We start from the raw sequence: 22,278 nt of genomic DNA, 5'->3' as shown, positions 1-22,278 counted from the left end.
GTCTCGCCAAAGCATATGCGGTACTCAAAACGTCTCTTTAAACTTTAAGTCACCGTAAATTACGAGTTAAAAGTCGGTCATTTTTGGCATAGCACCACGGGTAAAAACATTAGAGAGCAATTTGGGACGTAGACAAACAATTGTGTTTGATGAACTGTAGGTTTAGCTCGTTCTTTTCCCGCGCACACTGGTTCTTAGAGCTCTCTTCGCTCGCCGGCGCTGCGCGCTCGCTACTATCATAACATTAACTTATGCCAAGGAGTCGGATCTCGCCTCATTCAATGATCTGCGCCTGGCAATTCAAAGTGATTCGTCCCTTTTAATCAAGTTACTGTTTCATATTTTTTATTAAATATCCTTGAACATTAAAATCCTTTGTGTAAAATTAACTATATGCCGTCTACTTTTAAAACTTAGCTTATTTAAACTCTTTTAAAATGGGCTAAAATACAAACTTCATTATCTATGATGCACGTCATTTGTTTTTGTTTTTTATGAAGCCTAATAAGTGATACCAAGCATTTGTTGTAGGTCACTAAGGACACTTAGTTACTAAACTTTAATTTCGTAATTTCTTGAGCATCACATGAATGAAAACAGCCTAGGTAAAAAGAGTATAAGAGTGAATAAATCGGACAAGCAAAAAAAATATTTCTTTTAACTAAAATGCTAATATTCCTATGTGACACAATATGTACAAATGATAATTTCAGTTTGGATAAAATGATATTTATTCGTATATAAGGCATGCGGGATGAATAGTTTTGCGTTGAGCACTAATATTGTTGATTATAAATTGATTGGTCATATTACTTATTGAATCTGGGTTTTTTTTCGAATCTCGGACCTCGCATTTTGAATCTCGTATTTCAATCATCAAAACTCGAGAGCAACTTCTGGGCTTTTTGTACAAACGATAATTTCAATGTAACAATACATAAATCAAAGTATTTGCTGTTGGAAATGAACTTATGTTAAAAACACATAAAGATAGACTTTGTTGTGTTGTTTTATACCCTGCATTAATGTCATTATTGTATTAACAATTATTTCTGTTTTTAGCTCACCTGAGCTGAAAGCTCAAATGAGCTATTCTGATCACATTTTGTCTGTCGTCCGTCTGTCTGTCTGTCCGTCTGTCCGTCTGTCTGTAAACTTTTCACATTTTCAACATCTGCTCAAGAACCACTAAGCCAATTTCAACCAAACTTTTCGAGAAATTTTCAAAAATCTTCTTCTTATGAACCATAAGACCAGGAAAGCTGAAATTTGTGTGAAAGCATCCTCAGGTAGTCTAGATACAAAATTTTGAAAATCATGACCCCCGGGGGTAGGGTGGGGCCACAATTGGGGGTCAAAGTTTAACATATGAATATATAGAGTAAATCTTTAAAAATCTTCTCAGAAACTAATCAGCCAGCAAAGCTGAAACTTGTGTGACAGCATTCTCAGGTAATGTAGATTCAAAATTGTGAAAATCATGATCCCCGGGGGTAGGGTGGGGCCACAATGTGGGGGGGGGGGGTCGAAGTTTAACATAGGAATATATAGAGTAAATCTTTAAAAATCTTTTTCTCAGAAACTAATTGGAAAGGAATACTGACACTTGCGTGGAAGCACCCTTAGGTAGTGTAGATTCAAAGTTGTGAAAATCCTGGCCCTCGGGAGGGTGGGGCCACAGTGGGGTGTCAAAGTTTAACATAGGAATATATAGAGTAAATCTTTAAAAATCTTCTTCTCAGAAACTAATCAGCCGGCAAAGCTAAAACTCGTATGGAAGCATCATCAGGTAGTGTAGATTCAAAGTTGTGAAAATCATGACCCCTTGGGGTAGGGTAGGGCCACAGTGGGGGGTCAAAGTTTTACATAGGAATATATAGAGTAAATCTTTAAACATCTTCTTCTCAGAAACTAATCAGCCAGCAAAGCTGAAACTTGTGTGGAAGCATCTTCAGGTAGTGTAGATACAAAGTTGTGAAAATCATGACCCCCGGGGGTAGATTAGGCCACAATGGGGGGTCGAAATTTTACATAGGAATATACAGAGTAAATCTTTAAAAATCTTCTCATGAACCATATGACCAGGAAAGCTGAAACCTGTGTGGAAGCATCCTCAGTTAGTGTAGATTTAAAGTTGTGAAAATCATGACCCCCGGGGGTAGGGTAAGGCCACAATGGGGGGGTCGAAGTTTAACATAGGAATATATACAGTAAATTTTAAAAATCTTCTTCTCAGAAACTTTTTGGACAGGAATGATGACACTTGCGTTGAAACATTCTCAGGTAGTGTAGATTCAAAGCTGTGAAAATCATGACCCCCACGGGCAGGGTGGGTCCACAATGGGGGGTCAAAGTCTTACATAGGAATATATTCAAAGATTCATAGATTCAAAGTTGTGAAAATCATGAATACCCTTGGGGTAGGGTAGGGCCACAATGGGGGGTCAAAGTTTAACATAGGAATATATAGAGTAAATCTTTAAACATCTTCTTCTCAGAAACTAATCAGCCAGCAAAGCTGAAACTTGTGTGGAAGCATCTTCAGGTAGTGTACATACAAAGTTGTGAAAATCATGACCCCCGGGGGTAGGTTAGGCCACAATTGGGGGGGTCGAAATTTTACATAGGAATATCCAGAGTAAATCTTTAAAAATCTTCTCCTCATGAACCATATGATCAGGAAAGCTGAAACTTGTGTGGAACCATCCTCAGTTAGTGTAGATTTAAAGTCGTGAAAATCATGACCCCCGGGGGTAGGGTAGGACCACAATGGGGGTCGAAGTTTAACAAAGGAATATATAGAGTAAATTTTAAAATCTTCTTCTCAGAAACTTTTTGGACAGGAATGCTGACACTTGCGTGGAAGCATTTTCAGGTAGTGTAGATTCATAGTTGTGAAAATTATTATCCCCGGGCGTAGAGTGGGGCCACAATAGGGAGTCGAAGTTTTACATAGGAATATATAGAGTAAATCTTTAAAAATCTTCTTCCCAGAAACTAATCAGCCAGCAAAGCTGACACTTGTGTGAAAGCATCCTCAGGTAGTGTAGATTTAAAGTTGTGAAAATCATAACCCCTTGAGGTAGGGTAGGGCCACAATGGGGGGGGGGTCAAAGTTTAACATATGAATATATTGAATATATCTTTAAAAATCTTCTTCTCAGAAACTAATAAGCCAGCAAATCTGAAACTTGTGTGGAAGCATCCTCAGGAAGTGTAGATTTAAAGTTGTGAAAATCATGACCCCCCCCCCCCTCCAAGGGGTAGGATGGGACCACAATTGGGGATCGAAGTTTTATATAGGAATAAATGGAGTAAATCTTTAAAAATCTTCTTCTCAGAAACTAATCAGCTGGGAAAGCTGACACTTGTGTGGAAGCATCCTCCGGTAGTGTAGATTCAAAGTTGTGAAAATCATGACCCCTGGGGTAGGTTGGGGCCACAATAGGGGGGGGGGTCGAAGTTTAAAATATGAATATATAGAATATATCTTAAAAAATCTTCTTCTCAGAAACTAATCAGCCAGGAATGCTGACACTTGTATGGAAGCATCCTCAGGTAGTGTAGATTCAAAGTTGTGAAAATCATGGCCCCCGGGGATGGGATGGGGCCACAATTTAAGATCGAAGTTTTACATAAGAATATATAGAGTAAATCATTAAAAATCTTCTTCTCAGAAACTAATCAGCTAGGAAAGCTGACACTTGTTTGGAAGCATCCTCAGGTAGTGTAGATTCAAAGTTGTGAAAATCATGACCCCCGGGTGTAGGGTGGGGCCACAATGGGGGGTCGAAGTTTTACATAGGAATATATTGAGTTAATCTTTGAAAATCTTCTTCTCAGACACTAATAAGCCAGCAAAGCTGAAACTTGTGTGACAGCATTCTCAGGTAATGTAGATTCAAAATTGTGAAAATCATGATCCCCGGGGGTAGGGTGGGGCCACAATGTGGGGGGGGGGTCGAAGTTTAACATAGGAATATATAGAGTAAATCTTTAAAAATCTTTTTCTCAGAAACTAATTGGAAAGGAATACTGACACTTGCGTGGAAGCACCCTTAGGTAGTGTAGATTCAAAGTTGTGAAAATCCTGGCCCTCGGGAGGGTGGGGCCACAGTGGGGTGTCAAAGTTTAACATAGGAATATATAGAGTAAATCTTTAAAAATCTTCTTCTCAGAAACTAATCAGCCGGCAAAGCTAAAACTCGTATGGAAGCATCATCAGGTAGTGTAGATTCAAAGTTGTGAAAATCATGACCCCTTGGGGTAGGGTAGGGCCACAGTGGGGGGTCAAAGTTTTACATAGGAATATATAGAGTAAATCTTTAAACATCTTCTTCTCAGAAACTAATCAGCCAGCAAAGCTGAAACTTGTGTGGAAGCATCTTCAGGTAGTGTAGATACAAAGTTGTGAAAATCATGACCCCCGGGGGTAGATTAGGCCACAATGGGGGGTCGAAATTTTACATAGGAATATACAGAGTAAATCTGTAAAAATCTTCTCATGAACCATATGACCAGGAAAGCTGAAACCTGTGTGGAAGCATCCTCAGTTAGTGTAGATTTAAAGTTGTGAAACTCATGACCCCCGGGGGTAGGGTAGGGCCACAATGGGGGGGTCGAAGTTTAACATAGGAATATATACAGTAAATTTTAAAAATCTTCTTCTCAGAAACTTTTTGGACAGGAATGATGACACTTGCGTTGAAACATTCTCAGGTAGTGTAGATTCAAAGCTGTGAAAATCATGACCCCCACGGGCAGGGTGGGTCCACAATGGGGGGTCGAAGTCTTACATAGGAATATATTCAAAGATTCATAGATTCAAAGTTGTGAAAATCATGAATACCCTTGGGGTAGGGTAGGGCCACAATGGGGGGTCAAAGTTTAACATAGGAATATATAGAGTAAATCTTTAAACATCCTCTTCTCAGAAACTAATCAGCCAGCAAAGCTGAAACTTGTGTGGAAGCATCTTCAGGTAGTGTACATACAAAGTTGTGAAAATCATGACCCCCGGGGGTAGGTTAGGCCACAATTGGGGGGGTCGAAATTTTACATAGGAATATCCAGAGTAAATCTTTAAAAATCTTCTCCTCATGAACCATATGATCAGGAAAGCTGAAACTTGTGTGGAACCATCCTCAGTTAGTGTAGATTTAAAGTCGTGAAAATCATGACCCCCGGGGGTAGGGTAGGACCACAATGGGGGTCGAAGTTTAACAAAGGAATATATAGAGTAAATTTTAAAATCTTCTTCTCAGAAACTTTTTGGACAGGAATGCTGACACTTGCGTGGAAGCATTCTCAGGTAGTGTAGATTCATAGTTGTGAAAATTATTATCCCCGGGCGTAGAGTGGGGCCACAATAGGGAGTCGAAGTTTTACATAGGAATATATAGAGTAAATCTTTAAAAATCTTCTTCCCAGAAACTAATCAGCCAGCAAAGCTGACACTTGTGTGAAAGCATCCTCAGGTAGTGTAGATTTAAAGTTGTGAAAATCATAACCCCTTGAGGTAGGGTAGGGCCACAATGGGGGGGGGGGGGTCAAAGTTTAACATATGAATATATTGAATATATCTTTAAAAATCTTCTTCTCAGAAACTAATAAGCCAGCAAATCTGAAACTTGTGTGGAAGCATCCTCAGGAAGTGTAGATTTAAAGTTGTGAAAATCATGACCCCCCCCCCTCCAAGGGGTAGGATGGGACCACAATTGGGGATCGAAGTTTTATATAGGAATAAATGGAGTAAATCTTTAAAAATCTTCTTCTCAGAAACTAATCAGCTGGGAAAGCTGACACTTGTGTGGAAGCATCCTCCGGTAGTGTAGATTCAAAGTTGTGAAAATCATGACCCCTGGGGTAGGTTGGGGCCACAATGGGGGGGGGTCGAAGTTTAAAATATGAATATATAGAATATATCTTAAAAAATCTTCTTCTCAGAAACTAATCAGCCAGGAATGCTGACACTTGTATGGAAGCATCCTCAGGTAGTGTAGATTCAAAGTTGTGAAAATCATGGCCCCCGGGGATGGGATGGGGCCACAATTTAAGATCGAAGTTTTACATAAGAATATATAGAGTAAATCATTAAAAATCTTCTTCTCAGAAACTAATCAGCTAGGAAAGCTGACACTTGTTTGGAAGCATCCTCAGGTAGTGTAGATTCAAAGTTGTGAAAATCATGACCCCCGGGTGTAGGGTGGGGCCACAATGGGGGGTCGAAGTTTTACATAGGAATATATAGAGTTAATCTTTGAAAATCTTCTTCTCAGACACTAATAAGCCAGCAAAGCTGAAACTTGTGTGAAAGCGTTATCAGGTAGTGTAGATTTAAAGTTGTGAAAACCATGACCCCCGGGGGTAGGGTGGGGGCCACAATGGGGGGTCGAAGTTTAACATAAGAATATTTAGAGTAAATCTTTAAAAATCTTCTTCTCAGAAACTAATTAGACAGGAATGCTGACACTTGCGTGGTAGCATTCTCAGGTAGTGTAGATTCAAAGATGTGAAAATTATGACCCCCGGGGGTAGTTTTGGGCCACAATGGGGGGTCAAAGTTTAACATAGGAATATATAGAGTAAATCTTTAAAAATCTTCTTTTCAAACACTAATCAGCCAGCAAAACTGAAACTTGTTTGGAAGCATTCTCAGGTAGTGTAGATTCAAAGTTGTGAAAATCATGGCCCCCGGGGGTAGGATGGGGCCACAATGGGGGTCGAGGTTTAACATAGGAATATATAGAGTAAATCTTTAAAAAGCTTCTTCTCAGACACTAATCAGCCAGGAAAGCTGACACTTGTGTTGAAGCATCCTCAGGAAGTGTAAATTTAAAGTTGTGAATATCATGGCCCTCGGGGGTAGGGTGAGGCCACAATGGGGTGTCAAAGTTTAACAATGGAATATATAGAGTAAATCTTAAAAAATCTTTTTCTCAGAAACTAATCAGCCAGCAAAGCTGAAACTTGTGTGAAAGCATCCTCAGGTAGTGTAGATACAAAGTATGTATTATGTATTATTGTACATTGTCCAGATAGTTTGTATTATGACTCCATTAAGCTGATTTTATCATACCTATTGTTTTTCAGGTGAGCGATGTGGCCCATGGGCCTCTTGTGTACATAGAAAGGTGTTCAAACGAAATTTGAAGATGTAATCATTATGGTTTGTTTTGTAGCCCAGTCGCGGGAAATATCAACAAAATTCATGTCAGGCAATGTGATATTTACATGGCCTTCGTCAGGAAATTCTTCATCATACGATGTAATCATCACTAGAAATACAACACAAGACCCATTGGAACGTATAACAGTTCCTCAATACATAGTAAAGGACGCCATTTTGTATGATTCTATCGGCATTCTAATGTATTATCTTACACCAGATGTGCATGGAATTACCTCAGCATACAAAGGTATTTATTTATTTTTTCTTTTAGATTTTCAAAAGCTAAATGATAAGTTAAAGTTGATCGAACGCAACATCAGACCCCACCTTTTGCGTTAGAGAGACACTATTCTTAGTGACGGACGTCATATTGCATAATTCAATTGGTATTATAATGTTTTTTCTTACACCATATGTGTTTGACATCCGGTCACCTTACAACGGTATTCATATTTTTTCTTTTTTTTTTTCTTCTTTTTTTATTTCAGCTGAAAAGTAAATCATACTTTATCGAATATGTCTTTACCATATTATTATACTTGACATAAGATTATCACTTGTACAAAGTCACATCGTATATGTTATCATAAAACAAATTGCTTACGTTGATATAAAACATAACGCACTATTGATGTACCAATCATTTTGAAATTCCTTTAAACAAAAAAAAGGGTACTGATATACTGTATGTGTCTGTGTAATAAATCAGTGTACAAACCAAGACTGTTATAGTGGCTTTTTAATCGATTTAAATCCACACTAAGAATGAATTGTGATGTTTTTTCCTGAAAGAATAGAATTTTTTAAGTTTCCTATATCATTTTGCAACGATGTGTAAAAAAATATTCATCGAAATGTCATACAGTTAATGTCATAATTAACTTTGCCGTCACGATCTTAAGTAACGCCGATCGTTACCTACGTTAGAATGTCAATTTCATTGAAAGAATTAAAAAGTGTTTGTTTACGTAGCATGGAAGTTGTCAGTTTGTGACTGTAAATAATTTTCATTAATGAGGATCAAATAATCCGCATCTTTTCAGCTTCATGCCAAAAAGAAAACTATTTATAAATTATTTGTTTATAGACTATCCTAACACCTGAATAAACATTTTTATGCATTTAAAAGACACAGCTAACACTGAAAGATCAATACAATTTTATGATATTTCAAACATTGTTAGAGAAATTTAGAACATAAGTGAATTATGCTTGGATACCAACGAATGTATCTCAATCTTGATTTGTAAAACTTTTACTTTATTTAGGAGTTGCGTAATGTTTTACCAATATCCAAAATAACCAATTACTTACGGTATATGGGTATAGTCCACTTATGCATTTTCCATGACGGTAATGTTAACGTTAGGGTTCATAGCTCTGGTGTAACGACGAAAAGTGACCCCCGAATAAAATTGACTGTGGCTCATTTTTCTACGTTGAAAAATGACCCACTTAGTTGTAGAATACTTGGATTACATCGTAGAAATTATGGCTTTAGGGTCATATTTCTCCGTGTGGGATGGAGGAAAATGACCATGTAGAATATTGACTAAATTTTATTACATATTCCGTGTTTAACGTACATGTTTTGGGTCCATTCTTTTTTCTTAGGGGGGGTACACAGATGGTGGTGATGGGGGAGGGGGTTTCTTTGCCTGCTTGGTATTTAGATTTTTTTTAATCGTTTAACCTTGTAAAAAAAAAACCAGCTTCAGTTTGCTTTTCTGATTACTTGTCATTGCATATCATCATTTCAGTATCTTTTCATTTTTTAAATTTTCAAATAAAAAAAGGAAAGATATAAATTTCTTTAACTAAAGTATACACAGGGGATTTCGCCACATATCATTCTCATATCAAAATGATGTGATTCTTATATAATTGTGCTGATATGAGATGATAAAAAAGGGCATCATATCAGAATCATATCATAGGTATCATATGATAATCATATAATTCTGATTTGCGAATATATGATAAGGGCATCATATCAAAATGATATGATCGCTTATATAATGATTATATAATTCTTATATGACAATCATGTAATTTTGACATGATATGAGAATCATATGAATATAACAGGTGTGGATACTATTGCTTTGCAATGCAAAATATGCCCCATATTTGACACATGTTAAACCTCAGTAGTAAATAAGACCGAAACTTAGAATGTATGCTATCCACAAATTTCACATGCAAATACATGTAAAATAAATGCCTTTAAATGTTTTCAGGCTTTATAATCATTTGTTGATACTCCTCAACTTGCTGTTCTAACCTCCCATTCATTGATCTTGAGAAATTTCATTCGTTTTCCTTTCCAATCCACTTGAGTTTATCTAAGAGTATAGCTACTAGCTAGAAAACAAAATACAACAATTCTCAGAATTAAAATAAATTTAATTCCTGCAAATGATAACATATAGATATTTCTATTCTTCTTGTTCTTTGGTGCTTCATTAGTTTTCTGAAAAAGAAACATTTTTTGACACTTAGAAATTAAGATATCAGTTTTTATGATTTGTAAATAAGCACAATGCTATAGTACGCAGGTAGCTCCTGTATGCGACGATATGTCAATGTTATTCACCAGATTTGGTGACAATATATTGCAAATAAAACATGAATTTTACATCCTCTTACTCATTTATTTCCCATGTGATAATAATTGCTAAATCATTACATTTGCAAGCTTGGAGAGAGAGAGAGAGAGAGAGAGAGAGAGAGAGAGATATTAAATGTCCAACATCAGTATCAATTTGACAAAGTAAAGTATTACCCTAAGTTCATGTCGGCCTTTAAGTATTTTCACCCGCTTCTCTCTTTCTGATGTGTTTACCAAAGCACAAGACAAATTCGGATTTTATCCTGAAATGTTAATGCAACTTCAATATAGCCATGCTTACGACAAGGAACATAACAACTTTTAGAATCAAAATTTTAAAAAGCAAAATCATTCATGTGTTATTAACTATTAAATGAGCTTTCAAAAGGTTTAATATCATTTTTAGGAATCTGGAAATTTTAAATATAAGTATTAACAATACGATTAAATTTTTAAAATTAATTTTCAGGATGCCATATATGTATCATACCAGATTCAGTACATGATGCAATCTTTCTATGAACTTAAGGAGAATGCCAGGATCTTGATATTATAGTCATACATCTTCAGACTACATCCAGCCAAATCGTAGTACTAAGCTTGTGTACTATAATAGCCATTTGCTGAAAATATAAAACACAAAATAAAATGATGAATATAAACATAGTTTAAATACATTCATATTTTTTTAAATACTACAATATTACTGAAGGTTTAGTAGAAATAAATGTCATGCTATGATTTTGAAGATGTGAGCAATTTGTGAATAACCTGTTTTAATTAAATTGTAATAAAATTACAATCATTTATGTGACTGACTGGTCATTTCCAACAAATACTAGTACAATGTACTTGTCTTGAGTTAACTTGTTAAAGAAGAAAAAAATAAACAATCAACATATTTACATTATACATATTTGTAAAATTTACTTATCTGTTTGTAAAGTAAATTAATTTTTTAAATAAAATAAATAACATAAATAATGTCAATGAATAGTTATACATAATTTTATGCTTGACATGCCACATGAGATAATCAGTGAGTCATTCCCTGTTGATCTTCGACAGCTGAGAGGAAGGTCTACTCGTTGCATCACATCAAGCTTTGCTCTAGATTTCGGCTACTTTCACTTTGAAAGTTTTTAGTGCTCAGAATACACTTGATTTTCCATTAATTGATATATATTTTGAGTTGGTGATTGTTTTACAGAAGTCTTGTTCTATCTAAATCAAATTCAATTAGCTATAGCTGCACAAAGATGTCTCTGTGGGAGATAGTCCTATAATTTAACACGCAGGTCTAAATTTTAAATACAAGATTGTTTATTGTTGCATTAAATTTTGTAACTGAATTTCCTCACACGTTTATATAAACACTCCGACTCTCTCAAGATAAGGAATATAGTAGTTTTTATGAATATAAATGATGAATGCGATTCCGATCGTCGATCTACTCGAATTTTCTTGGAAAACACAGCAACAGTTCTATAGCATGTGCAGATCAATTCGCAATCTACCGTCAGTTGAGTAACTTTATTGCTCGTAAATGAAAAAGAGACACGACTGGTAAATTCTTACCTATTATCTGAAATCATCCTGCAGTTTCTGATCTCTTCTGCGTTCGTGACGTAAAAATATGACGTGTACATGTGAACGACATAATCGAAGCCGATTCAGGTTTTATTCCGGAATTGTTAACATGTTGATTAGGTTGATTATATAATTCGTAAAAATATATTTTTAAACTATATGCCTTTATCAATAGTGATTTTCTTCATTAAACACAAATATGGGAAGTAATTCAAATGTATACACTGCTTACCTACTTTACTTGAAAGCAAAACCACTCATTAAATATTTTATTCGCTTATAATTTCAAACAAATTTTCATATCAAACCAATAATCATCATGCCGCAATTAATTCGAAGGTATCTAAAATGGTTTTCATACATTTCCCGTGGAAATATTTTAATGTAAATCATAATCATATAATTATGATATGACTCTTACATAATTTTGATATGAATTTATTATGATATAATTCTCATATGAAGTTATTATCATATAATTCAAATCATATCAGAATCATATGATAGGGATTATATAATTCTTATATGAATTAATTTTTATATCATTCGTATGTGATTTTGATATGATTCTTATATGAAAAGCACTTCATATCAGAATCATATGTGGCGAAATTGCCTATGTATTGTTCAAACATGACTGCATAGGAACGATATCAATCTAAATTTAAAAAAAAAACGTACAAATTGTAAACAAGAACTGATACCAGTAAATTCACTAAGGAAGAGAAAACTATTCGTCATGGTATCTATCACAATGCGAAATTGATTATTAACCATTGGTCTGAAATAGGCACATGATCTTCTCATTACGTGTGAATTCAGAAAAGTATATCCGGGCGGGGTGGGGGATGGGGTAGATATTCATAGGAAGGGGGACGAGGCCTATTATAAGTAAGTTTAATAATTAAGTAGCCCTAATGAGTTTGAATTCCCCATCCCTCAGATCGGTGATCGATTTCATGCGTCATCCTATTTTGGATATTTTTCAAAATTAATTTTTTATTGTTACAATAGGCTTATAAAGAATGTATTCTTTTTAAATACAATGCTTGATTTTAAAACCATATAAATATCACTAATCCCAAAACTTCGAATTTAGAACTGAACACAAGAAACTGAATACTTAAGGAATGATTTTGCTGTTGAAATCAAATTGACATTAAGAATGTACTTGCAAAATTCGGTAACAGAGCAAATTGCAAAGAAACAATGACAGTAAAAAGGGCTTTGGCACTGACTTCGACTCCATTTAAACACAACCGTGGTATTTAAAAACGACATTTGAATATAGTAAACAATACGGGCATATTCTTACATAACTTTTATTTTATGAAGATATTTTAGTAAAAGAGTTATGGACTGCTGTTGAAAAATATATTATGAGACAGTTTGATTTGTTAATAACATTTGATAAACAATCACTTCTTTTTAGAGAATATAAAAATAGAGAAAGTTATAATTTTTTAAACTCCGTGAAGCAGTATATTTTTTCTTGGAAATATAAAAGTAACGCATATTCAAATAACCTGTTATAATAGAAAGGCTTTTGATCGAAAAAATATATGCTAAGAATACCTTTAGACACATGTATAGGGAGTATGAAAGCTATCGCAGAAATAATTAATAAGCTGTGGTACTGTAGTATATATAGTTAAATTGTTTCTCTGTTGTGTTTTTTTATAAGAACTGCAAAGTGTTTTGTTCTTTACCCTCTTTTAAGTATCCATGTAAAACAGGGTCCTATAACGTGAATATGGTTTATATATTATATACATATGGAAACAATGCCCCTACACACTCTCTCTCTCCCTCTCTCTCTCGTTTATTTTAGGCAAAATGCATCTGTCTGGTAAACAACATTCGGTCTACTATAATGTCATTATAGTTAATGACTGCATCATTGCATCACCCAATAACTTGACTCGGCGATCCCATAATTATTAGTTGGTTTACTGTTGGTTGGAATAAACACAAAATTGTCTCTGCAAATATTTTTTTCTCAAACAAGTATTTGATATAGGTATTGGCCGATACTGAGACCAGTATGAGCTAAAGTACAAATGTATATTTAAAAAAAAGCCCATGTCATGCTGTTTCATTGGCAGTAGTTCATTCTTTAACTACTTTAGAATTGTTCAAAATCTATTAGAATCAATCACTCAAACATGTACCTTTAGTCATAAGTATGTTTTAATAGAATTATCACTATAAGACACTAAAAACCATTTAGTGTATTGCACTGAAATAAGAAAAAAATAATAAAATCATCAAATATAAAAAAATATGAAAATAGAAAAGAGGCCAAGATACTCGCCAAATTTGAGGCCAAGTTGAAACCAAGCCAAATTTTAGACCAAAAGTCCTCATTCAAGAAGAATTTACTTCGTTTATTTGTTTTCCAGCTTTTAATTACAAGAGTTGGCCAGTTTGTTTATGTTAAAACAACGCAGTTGAATTCCAAACCTTTCCTCTCATGGCAACATTTTAAGTTTAAAAGTAAACAAATGTGTAGGTTGTTTGGCGAAATATACTTCTTGAGCAAGTTGGCGTGAATTTGATTTAGCGTATTCCTGAATGTTCCTATTCATTTACATGTGTGCATGGCATTTAGCGAAGTGCTTGATTTAGCGGAATCTGCATTCCGCTAAAAACGCTAAATAGAATACACAACCAAAAGCAATACGTTTACAGTAAGTCTGATGGTGTGACAGTGTTTTGTTCGATTGTCAAAAATTGAATTTAGCTCAAAAGAACAGATACTAAAATCCGCTTTATTTTTCGAAATTTCACATTTGTCTTCTAGGTTTTTTTTTATTCTAAAATATGCAACACGTAGTCATTATTCAAGTTTAGGTTTGTCTATTGAATTATCTACTAAATAATTTGGCCTATTTAGCAATGTGAGCATAATAAAAAATGGAGCACATGCGAGCACATCATAATGAATAGGGGGGGGGGGGGGCAACGCTAAAAAGGCTTTGCGAAGTGGCCCCACAAGGCAAGCTGACAGGTACCTCAAGATAAACTCAGACATCGCTTTGTTTAAAGTGAGGTTAAACTTCTATGGGAGTCAGTTTTCAACGTTTAGGGGTCGTAGATCTACAGGTCTGGAATGGTTTACTGTAGAAAAAGGATCCTACTTGTCATAGAAAACTGACTTTGGGTCATTTTTCTCCATAGAAATTTGACCCACTGGTCAATATTCTACGGGGGTCACTTTTTGCCGTTACAACTGCCCTAATTTACGTTCAGCAACGAGGGACTTCTTGTATGAAAGCTCATCAAACTGTCTACTTCCTATAAAAAATTGGTGGTGTGAAGTCAAATTCGTTTACAGCAAAATGCGTTTGTATTGAAAAATTCTGAAAGTGAAAGTAAAAGTTTGGGGTTTCATAGTTTGGGTGTACATCAAATAATTTCAATTCTTTTCTTTAATTGATAATTCAGTTTTGACACTTGCTTTTAAACAAATCCGCTTTTCTGACATTAGACGAGCATTCTGATTCAAACTGTCCCAGTAAATGTATATACAATCTGCAAGTATAGGAACGTATTTGCTTAAAGACACTACTTTGTTGTCCTACTGATTCTAAAAATAGTTAGAGGGATATACCCATATGCGAACAATTTTCATAAAACGAAATTTCGCATTATTCAGTTTTGGGGCAAGCAAAGTTGCAGTAATGAGACTAGATTTTTAAAGAAATAATGATTCAATGCTTCTAAATACCTGGTAAAATATTTTTGAACCAGTCTTAGTTGTATGGAATACCATGTAATTCAAAAACATAAACATAAAATTGAAAAGATACCATCAATGTCCCACTGTCTGATAAGCAATTTAAACATTTAATTTCAATCCTAAACGAAATACATCTTACAAAAATACAAAAGTACACACTATTTTTTGTAAAACGATGCTACGTTATAGCACATTATTGCATGCGTCACAAAACTGTCAAAGATCATACCCAAGATATGTGTTATTTTGTTTAATATGCTTTATACATGATGAATTCATAATTTTCTGTCACATATTAATGTTCTTACGCATGTTTTACTAGTATGGTGTTATATGATCAGAACAAAATCTAAAGGCACTTCGAATCATGACATAATTCTAATCATGTATATATAAAAGCTACATTGTAACAAACAACGTTTTAGCAGTAATGTTTAGATTATTTCAATTTTTTTCATATGCTTAATATTAAGCAGAATACACAAAAGTGTATATTTAAGCCGATATTGTATTTGCTAAGTAGAATACCTGCAAATATACCAAGCACATTGGATTTTTTACCATCTGATTATCACATGAATATCGACTATTTATCCATTGTAAATCCCCCACGATGCAACAATATTCGTTTAATTTCGATAAGCCACAAAATAAGCATAATAATATTTACATAAACAGTTATATTGCAGTCACCAAATTTGAAACACAGATAGGGGGTACGGTAAACTCATCATGGACAGCTACATACTTTCCACAGATCGGATTACATAATGTGTATCACACAACCATTTTCAGTATTAGAGACAGTGGAGTAAACAATACATATAAAAAAGAACCAAAAAAAAACCCCGTTCTTTAATTGGTTCTTTGGCTATTTGGGTAAAATGATTCTATCATAATGCTAAACTACTGAAACGTCATTTACTGTGGAATCATTAATTTTCGTGGGGGCCAATTTTCGTGGATTGCTTAAATTTTACAGCTTCGTGGGGACGTAATTTCGTGTATTCTCTCAAACCTACAGAAGAAATATGACTTTATTACCCTAATTTATTCATTCGTGTAGGATGTTAATTCGTTGATGAGATGTACCCACGAATTCCACGAAAAATGAGCCACCACGAAATCTAATGATTCCACAGTAATTTGTTTTAAAGAAACATCAAATGTAAAATTTATTACGCTCCAACAACCCCCACTCCAAATGACGGTTTTTTTCTATCTAGATATTATTTAAATGAATGACAAAGCATAAGCCAAACGTATCTTTCCCAAAGTACAATGTATGGTATTCATACAGTTTATGGTATATTTTTTCACATTGTAGTCTCAAAATTTGAAACCGAGATAGGAGATACAGTGAATGTATCATGGACGGCGCCGTTCTTTCCATTAGCCAAACAATATTATGTTTTCCACAAAAACAGAACTATATTCAGTATTAGTAGCAGTGGAGTGGAATATGTAGAAGATACAATATCGACAAAGTATTCATACCTTACCAGACCATTTACTTCCACTAACATCATGTTTGAGATAAGGGACATAACTCTGGATGACGCTGGATACTACAATGGTGAAACGTCTGCTGCAGCTGCGTGGTCAGGAGGTGGTGTTGTACTTATTGTTTCGGGTATGTTTTATTTTTGTTCAAAAATGTTATTAGGTCTAGTGAAGGCGGTGTAGTAATCGTTTTCGGAATTAGTTTCGACCAATTGAAATATATACATTTCTGCACCATGCTGTGCTTCGTTTTATTGAGTAAAATAAAAACCACATACCAATATTATAGATATATATTTTTTTTATTTGCCCGTGTATTGTGTTAACTTGTTTATGAAAAAGTTAAGGCCCAAGTGATGAGGTTGTTAAGAGTAAGCAGGTATCAACTTAAAATTTAATATAAAGGACTGCGAACGATAGCATTGTCTAGCCGCCTAACTAAAAGTCATTTTTTGAAAGTTGTCTAATTAAAGTTATTTTTTTGTGATAATCTAAACATTTGTGTATATTTTCATTAAATATAAATGATTTAATCAAACAAAGAGAGATAACTTTGTATTTTGGGTTTAATTAGCTCATTTCATAATAGAAAATAACGGAAAACTTTTGTGTGTCATAGGACCGACGACATCCAAATATTAACCATTCAATGCATATTTTTATGTGTTCATACTGACGTTATTTGTAAAATATACCAAAATAAAAATAAATAAACAAAAATAAGCAGTAAATGCCAAAATGTTTCACGAAGTATACACTTTGCGAACAATTTGATTTTGTTTTTACTTTTATGTAATTTTGTTCAAAAGATAGTCGATGGTTATCATCATTTTTTTTTTCATTTTCACTGCTTACGGGCATGATTTACATGTAATTGTGTTTAATTTTCACAGGATGAATGACCATCTTTAAGTCCTCCTTAAAGATAGCTTAAAGGTGTTTAAAGGTAGCTTAAAGACGATCTTTAAGCCACCTTTAAGCTATATGTGTTGCTTAAAGGTGGCTTAAAGAAAGCGTAAAGATGGCTTAAAGGCGGCTTAAAGACTATCTTTAAGCCACCTTTAAGCCACCTTTAAGGACAACTTATAGGTCCTTAATGTCCAAACTTCTCTAAGCCACCTTTAAGCCACCTTTAAGCCGTTAAAAAAATTTTAATTCAATATTGTGCTTAATTTCCAACAAAATGTATTAACTTTATGAAAGAAAAGGTATTAAAACGGTTTTCGTTCTAGAAAGAAAAATGAAAAAAACATAAAAAAAAAAAAACACGGCCACGGCGAGAATTGGACCCGGGACCCTTAGTTTACTAGCATCACCACACTTACTCTGCGCCACGGCAACTTACATATGTATAAGCGTTTTTATATCCTATATATCATTGGATATTGAATCACTGTATTGAATGTGTTTACTTGAAAATATTTTGACAAACCATTCAGTTTGGAACAATCAATTATATCTAATTTATAAATTACATGTACATGCATGAATGTATTTAGAATGAAATACGGAACTTGGTCTTCAGTGAACAAAAATATATTATACCTAAATGGAAACCGATAGGTTCACTATAGTAGGCTTTCTTAGTTAATAAATTTAAACCAAGTAGATATACGTTCATCTAATTTATAGCTATACAAATGTAAGAAAGAAAATGAAATCATTTCTTTTATTAAATGCATTGATACTATTAGGGTATTTGTTCAATTTCCCGCAATTTCCCAGTTTTCATGATCGCGGCGCCGTTCCAATATGTTTAAATATTTACATGTAATTGTATGTACCTGATTTTTAAACTATCAATTCTATAACAAACAAAATTACCAATTACCGGTGACGTATTTACTGCATGTGGCAATTGCTAATGACCTGTACATACAATTGTATGATGTGCCAGGCCGGGTATATTTGACATATCTACCCTTATACATATATTTAAATAATCAACCCCTATTTATGATCACCGGTACATTAATTAATTAGCCTCAAGATTTTACTCTTACAAACATGTATCGTTAATTTGTAGACGTAACATCTTTGAAACCCCGGGCTAGGAAATAATACTTTGAAAATGAATTACAAATGTAAATTAACTTTTATTCACTAGACTTATCGTATACTCGTACATACTAAGATTTAACGCCTTTAGAAACCCTGACGTGCACCTGGGCACACGACACACCTGTTGTGTATATCTTGTATATTCTGTGTTAGTTCCAGGGTTTTTTTTAAGTTGGACAAACAATAGACTTTAATTAGATATACACAAACATGCACCTGGGCACACGACACAACTGTTGTGTATATCTTGTATATCCTGTGTTAGTTCCAGGGGTTTTCTTAAGTTGGACAAACAATAGACTATTTAACAATAAACAATAAACAATAAACAATATACACAAACGAACAAAACTATGTCTAGACAAACAAAACAGTAATATCCTGCCCGATATAACAAAGGTAGTTGTTAACATGTATCTAGCAGATCTAGAGTTAAAAATAATGAAAATTGAAAAACAAAATACAAACCTTAAACCAATTATCAAATTAAATCATGCATTTTTGGTTCATTATCTTTATTTTGTTTAATAACCGGATGAACTGAGAGAGAGAGAGAGAGAGAGAGAGAGAGAGAGAGAGAGAGAGAGAGAGATATTTTTCACCGATAAATTTATAATAGGAAATAAACATACTTTAATTAGTTTTATGCACATATTAAGATACAGAGACTGCGCTCATCCCTACAACAATTTTGAAACCCCCAAACAATTATAAAGAATTTTATAACTGCAATCTGTGTACATCGGAGCGGTGCTGATGATAGCGATCTGTGTTTAATGGAGCGACGATTAAACCGCATGGAACACCCCCCCCCCTTTTTCCTTTGAAATTATATTATCACTCGGATGACCCCCTCCCATCTCTATAAAAGAGCTTTTGCATTTAATGTATGTTTTTATTGTTCAGCTTGATCAATATTGACTTAAGCCACTTAAAGACAGTGTAAAGGCAGTGTAAAGAGAGCGTAAACGCCACTTAAAGATGCTTAAAGGTGGCTTAAAGGTGGCTTAAAGAAGTTTGGACCTTAAGGACCTATAAGCACTTGCTTAAAGGTGACTTAAATGCGGCTTAAAGGTTGTATAGCCTTTAAGCACCTTTAAGTCACCTTTAAGCCACCTTTAAGGACTTGCTTAAAGATGGTTTTTCGCCCTGTGTTTGATCTAAAGAATTACGAAATTAGTATGATTAATTACCTGATCAGAATTTACATATTTTGTGTTATAAATGATCGTATACGACCCGTTGAACGACTTGTAATGTTGAAATAAATTTACTTGTTATTAAAGGTACGAAAGGATTAACACGATAGTATAAATGGGAAAAACTCCTCAAATTGAACGATACACCTGATAGGATTTACGTACGATAGAAAGAATTAACGCACGATTGCACAGTATGCATGCATGATACAATAGAACTGATACACGATATACTAGAAAAGAATTGAAAAAAATAAAGTTGCGGATACTGTATGAAGGTAGCTGCAATTCCGAAAAAAAATACAGAACCCTCTGAAGTTGGTTATTATGTCACCTGAGAAACACAGGTGACCTACCGGTATTGCTATATGTTTTATGTTTTGGCAAATAAAATATATCGGTAAAGAGGAGTAAAGTTGTGAAATTCATGGTCCCCTGGCAATCTTGAATTTGTTCCTCACTCCTTGATATCAACCAGGCAAACTGCTGGCATAATTGTAATAAACGTTGACCTCTATACCAAAATTGTTAAAATTCATTGCCCCAAGGTTATAAGTTATGGTGCTAGGGTGGGATTCTTATGATTTTAAAATGAACGTACATTATATTCTTTAAAAGTGTTCTTATCTGCTCTTGGGTTTTTAGCCAATGAATAAAGCACAATGTTATATTGAGGAAAAATTAATATTTCAAAAATTGTGAATGACAAGACTCACTGGCTCAGAGGTTTTGGTTCTAATTTTTATATCAAGAAAATCCTTTATTTTTGTTATCAACTTTTTTTTCTGCTCCTTAATATTGGGCGGATAACCTAAATATGTTGTACATGGTATTGATGAAAAAGAAAGCTTCTTCCAAAATTGTGAAGTACATGACCCCTGGGTCAGGGGTTTTGTCATTACAGTGGGACTTAAATTATTACATTGTGAAAATGCATTACTTTTCTAAAAAATCTCCTCTTTTGTTCTTTAAAATTAAATATCAAATAACAAGTATATTAACTAAAGTTACAAAATTATGATGAAGAATAGTGCCTCTTCCAAAATTGTGAAAGTTATGGCCCCTAGGTTAGGGGTACTGGTGTGAGAATGGGGTTATAAATGAATGCAATGACTTTTGAAAAACTTCTCATATGCTTCTGGGTATTTATCCGATTAATTAAGTACATAGTTACCATGAGGAGGAGTGTCTCCTTTAAGGGTATGAATTTAATGGCCCCTGGGTCAGGGGTTCTGTTGTTAAAGCAGGACTTTAATTATGACATAGGGTAGGATGGTGTAATTTTGACCTTTTTTGTATATTTTAAATTTGTTTTATTTTGTCATTGTATGTTATGCAACAAACACACACTCACACACAAACACACAGAGAGAGAGAGTGAGAGAATGGGAGAAAGAGAGAGAGAGAGAGAGAGACCCACTTACACTAACACACACAGACACCCCTACACACAAATACACATATATAAGCATTAACAAACCAACAACACTCGTTATCTATAGTGTCGGATCAAACGATACATGGTTATAAGATGAGATATACAAAAGCGATAAAAATAACCAACGACACGAACAATAAAGCAAAATATTGTCAAATGTTCGGGACAACCCGTCCCTTCTTCAGGACAAGAAAATAAAATCTACATATGATAGCAGAAAAACTATCACTAAACCAAAAAGTAAAAATATATAAAACACCGGATTGGAACGTGGCAACTACATCTCATAAGATCATAAGCTCGAGAAAAAAGTCCTGTCCGACGAAACAGACGGTATGTGAAGAAGTGCTGAAATATAATTTTATAATTGGGGGTTGGTGTTAAATATTTTGTACTAGTAAGAGAATTCGTAATGAAGGTTTGTAGGGGAGACAGACTCTGTAAATGACCATAGATATAAACAAAAGTGTAAAAGCTAAATAAAGAAAAAAAATTGGACAACATTTTTTTATAAAAAACAAGATAGCAAAAAATAAAAATAAAACAAAAAGAACCTGTGCAGATTAACCCGATTAAGGAACGAACTAATAAGTTGAATAATAAACTTGAATGGTTGTTTGTACGTGGAAACAAAAAGATGATAATGATGAATATTTACACTTGCAAAAATGGTCCCTTATATAACACTGTTTGCACCATCCGTTGTTATTTCTGCATAACATCATTATGGGTCAAGAGGTCAAAGTAGCGCATGAATAATCTAGGTCACTACTTTTTCCAGTACTCAAACTAACCGACTTGTGCTAAAAACACACCTTATATCGTAATGAAAACATAATTTAGGCATACAAAATAAACGTATCGGTATTTTGTTATACGAAGCTTTATTCATTCATTTTCTTAAAAAATATAACATTAATAGCGGGGGATAAATGGTATTGGATAACACGTTAGGTCTGTTAA

General features: G+C 34.2%; 2 protein-coding genes across 2 annotated transcripts in view; one reads left to right on the top strand and one right to left on the bottom strand.

Moving 5' to 3' along the window:
- The window catches only part of LOC105337927 (immunoglobulin superfamily member 10), a 298,746-nt gene that overhangs the window by 190,144 nt on the left and 86,324 nt on the right, over positions 1–22,278 (bottom strand). The gene's annotated exons all lie outside the window — the stretch shown is intronic.
- LOC105329042 (uncharacterized) overlaps positions 1–22,278 on the top strand; it is a 144,538-nt gene that overhangs the window by 109,161 nt on the left and 13,099 nt on the right. The window contains exons 5-6 of the mRNA XM_066075173.1: positions 7,182–7,418; positions 16,442–16,747. Coding sequence (XP_065931245.1) covers positions 7,182–7,418; positions 16,442–16,747 — 543 coding nt within the window. The remainder of the gene's footprint in view (positions 1–7,181; positions 7,419–16,441; positions 16,748–22,278) is intronic.

The sequence above is a fragment of the Magallana gigas genome, chromosome 1, assembly GCF_963853765.1.
Source record: "Magallana gigas chromosome 1, xbMagGiga1.1, whole genome shotgun sequence".
Lineage (NCBI taxonomy): Eukaryota > Metazoa > Mollusca > Bivalvia > Ostreida > Ostreidae > Magallana > Magallana gigas.
This window is presented reverse-complemented; position numbering and strand designations above follow the sequence as displayed.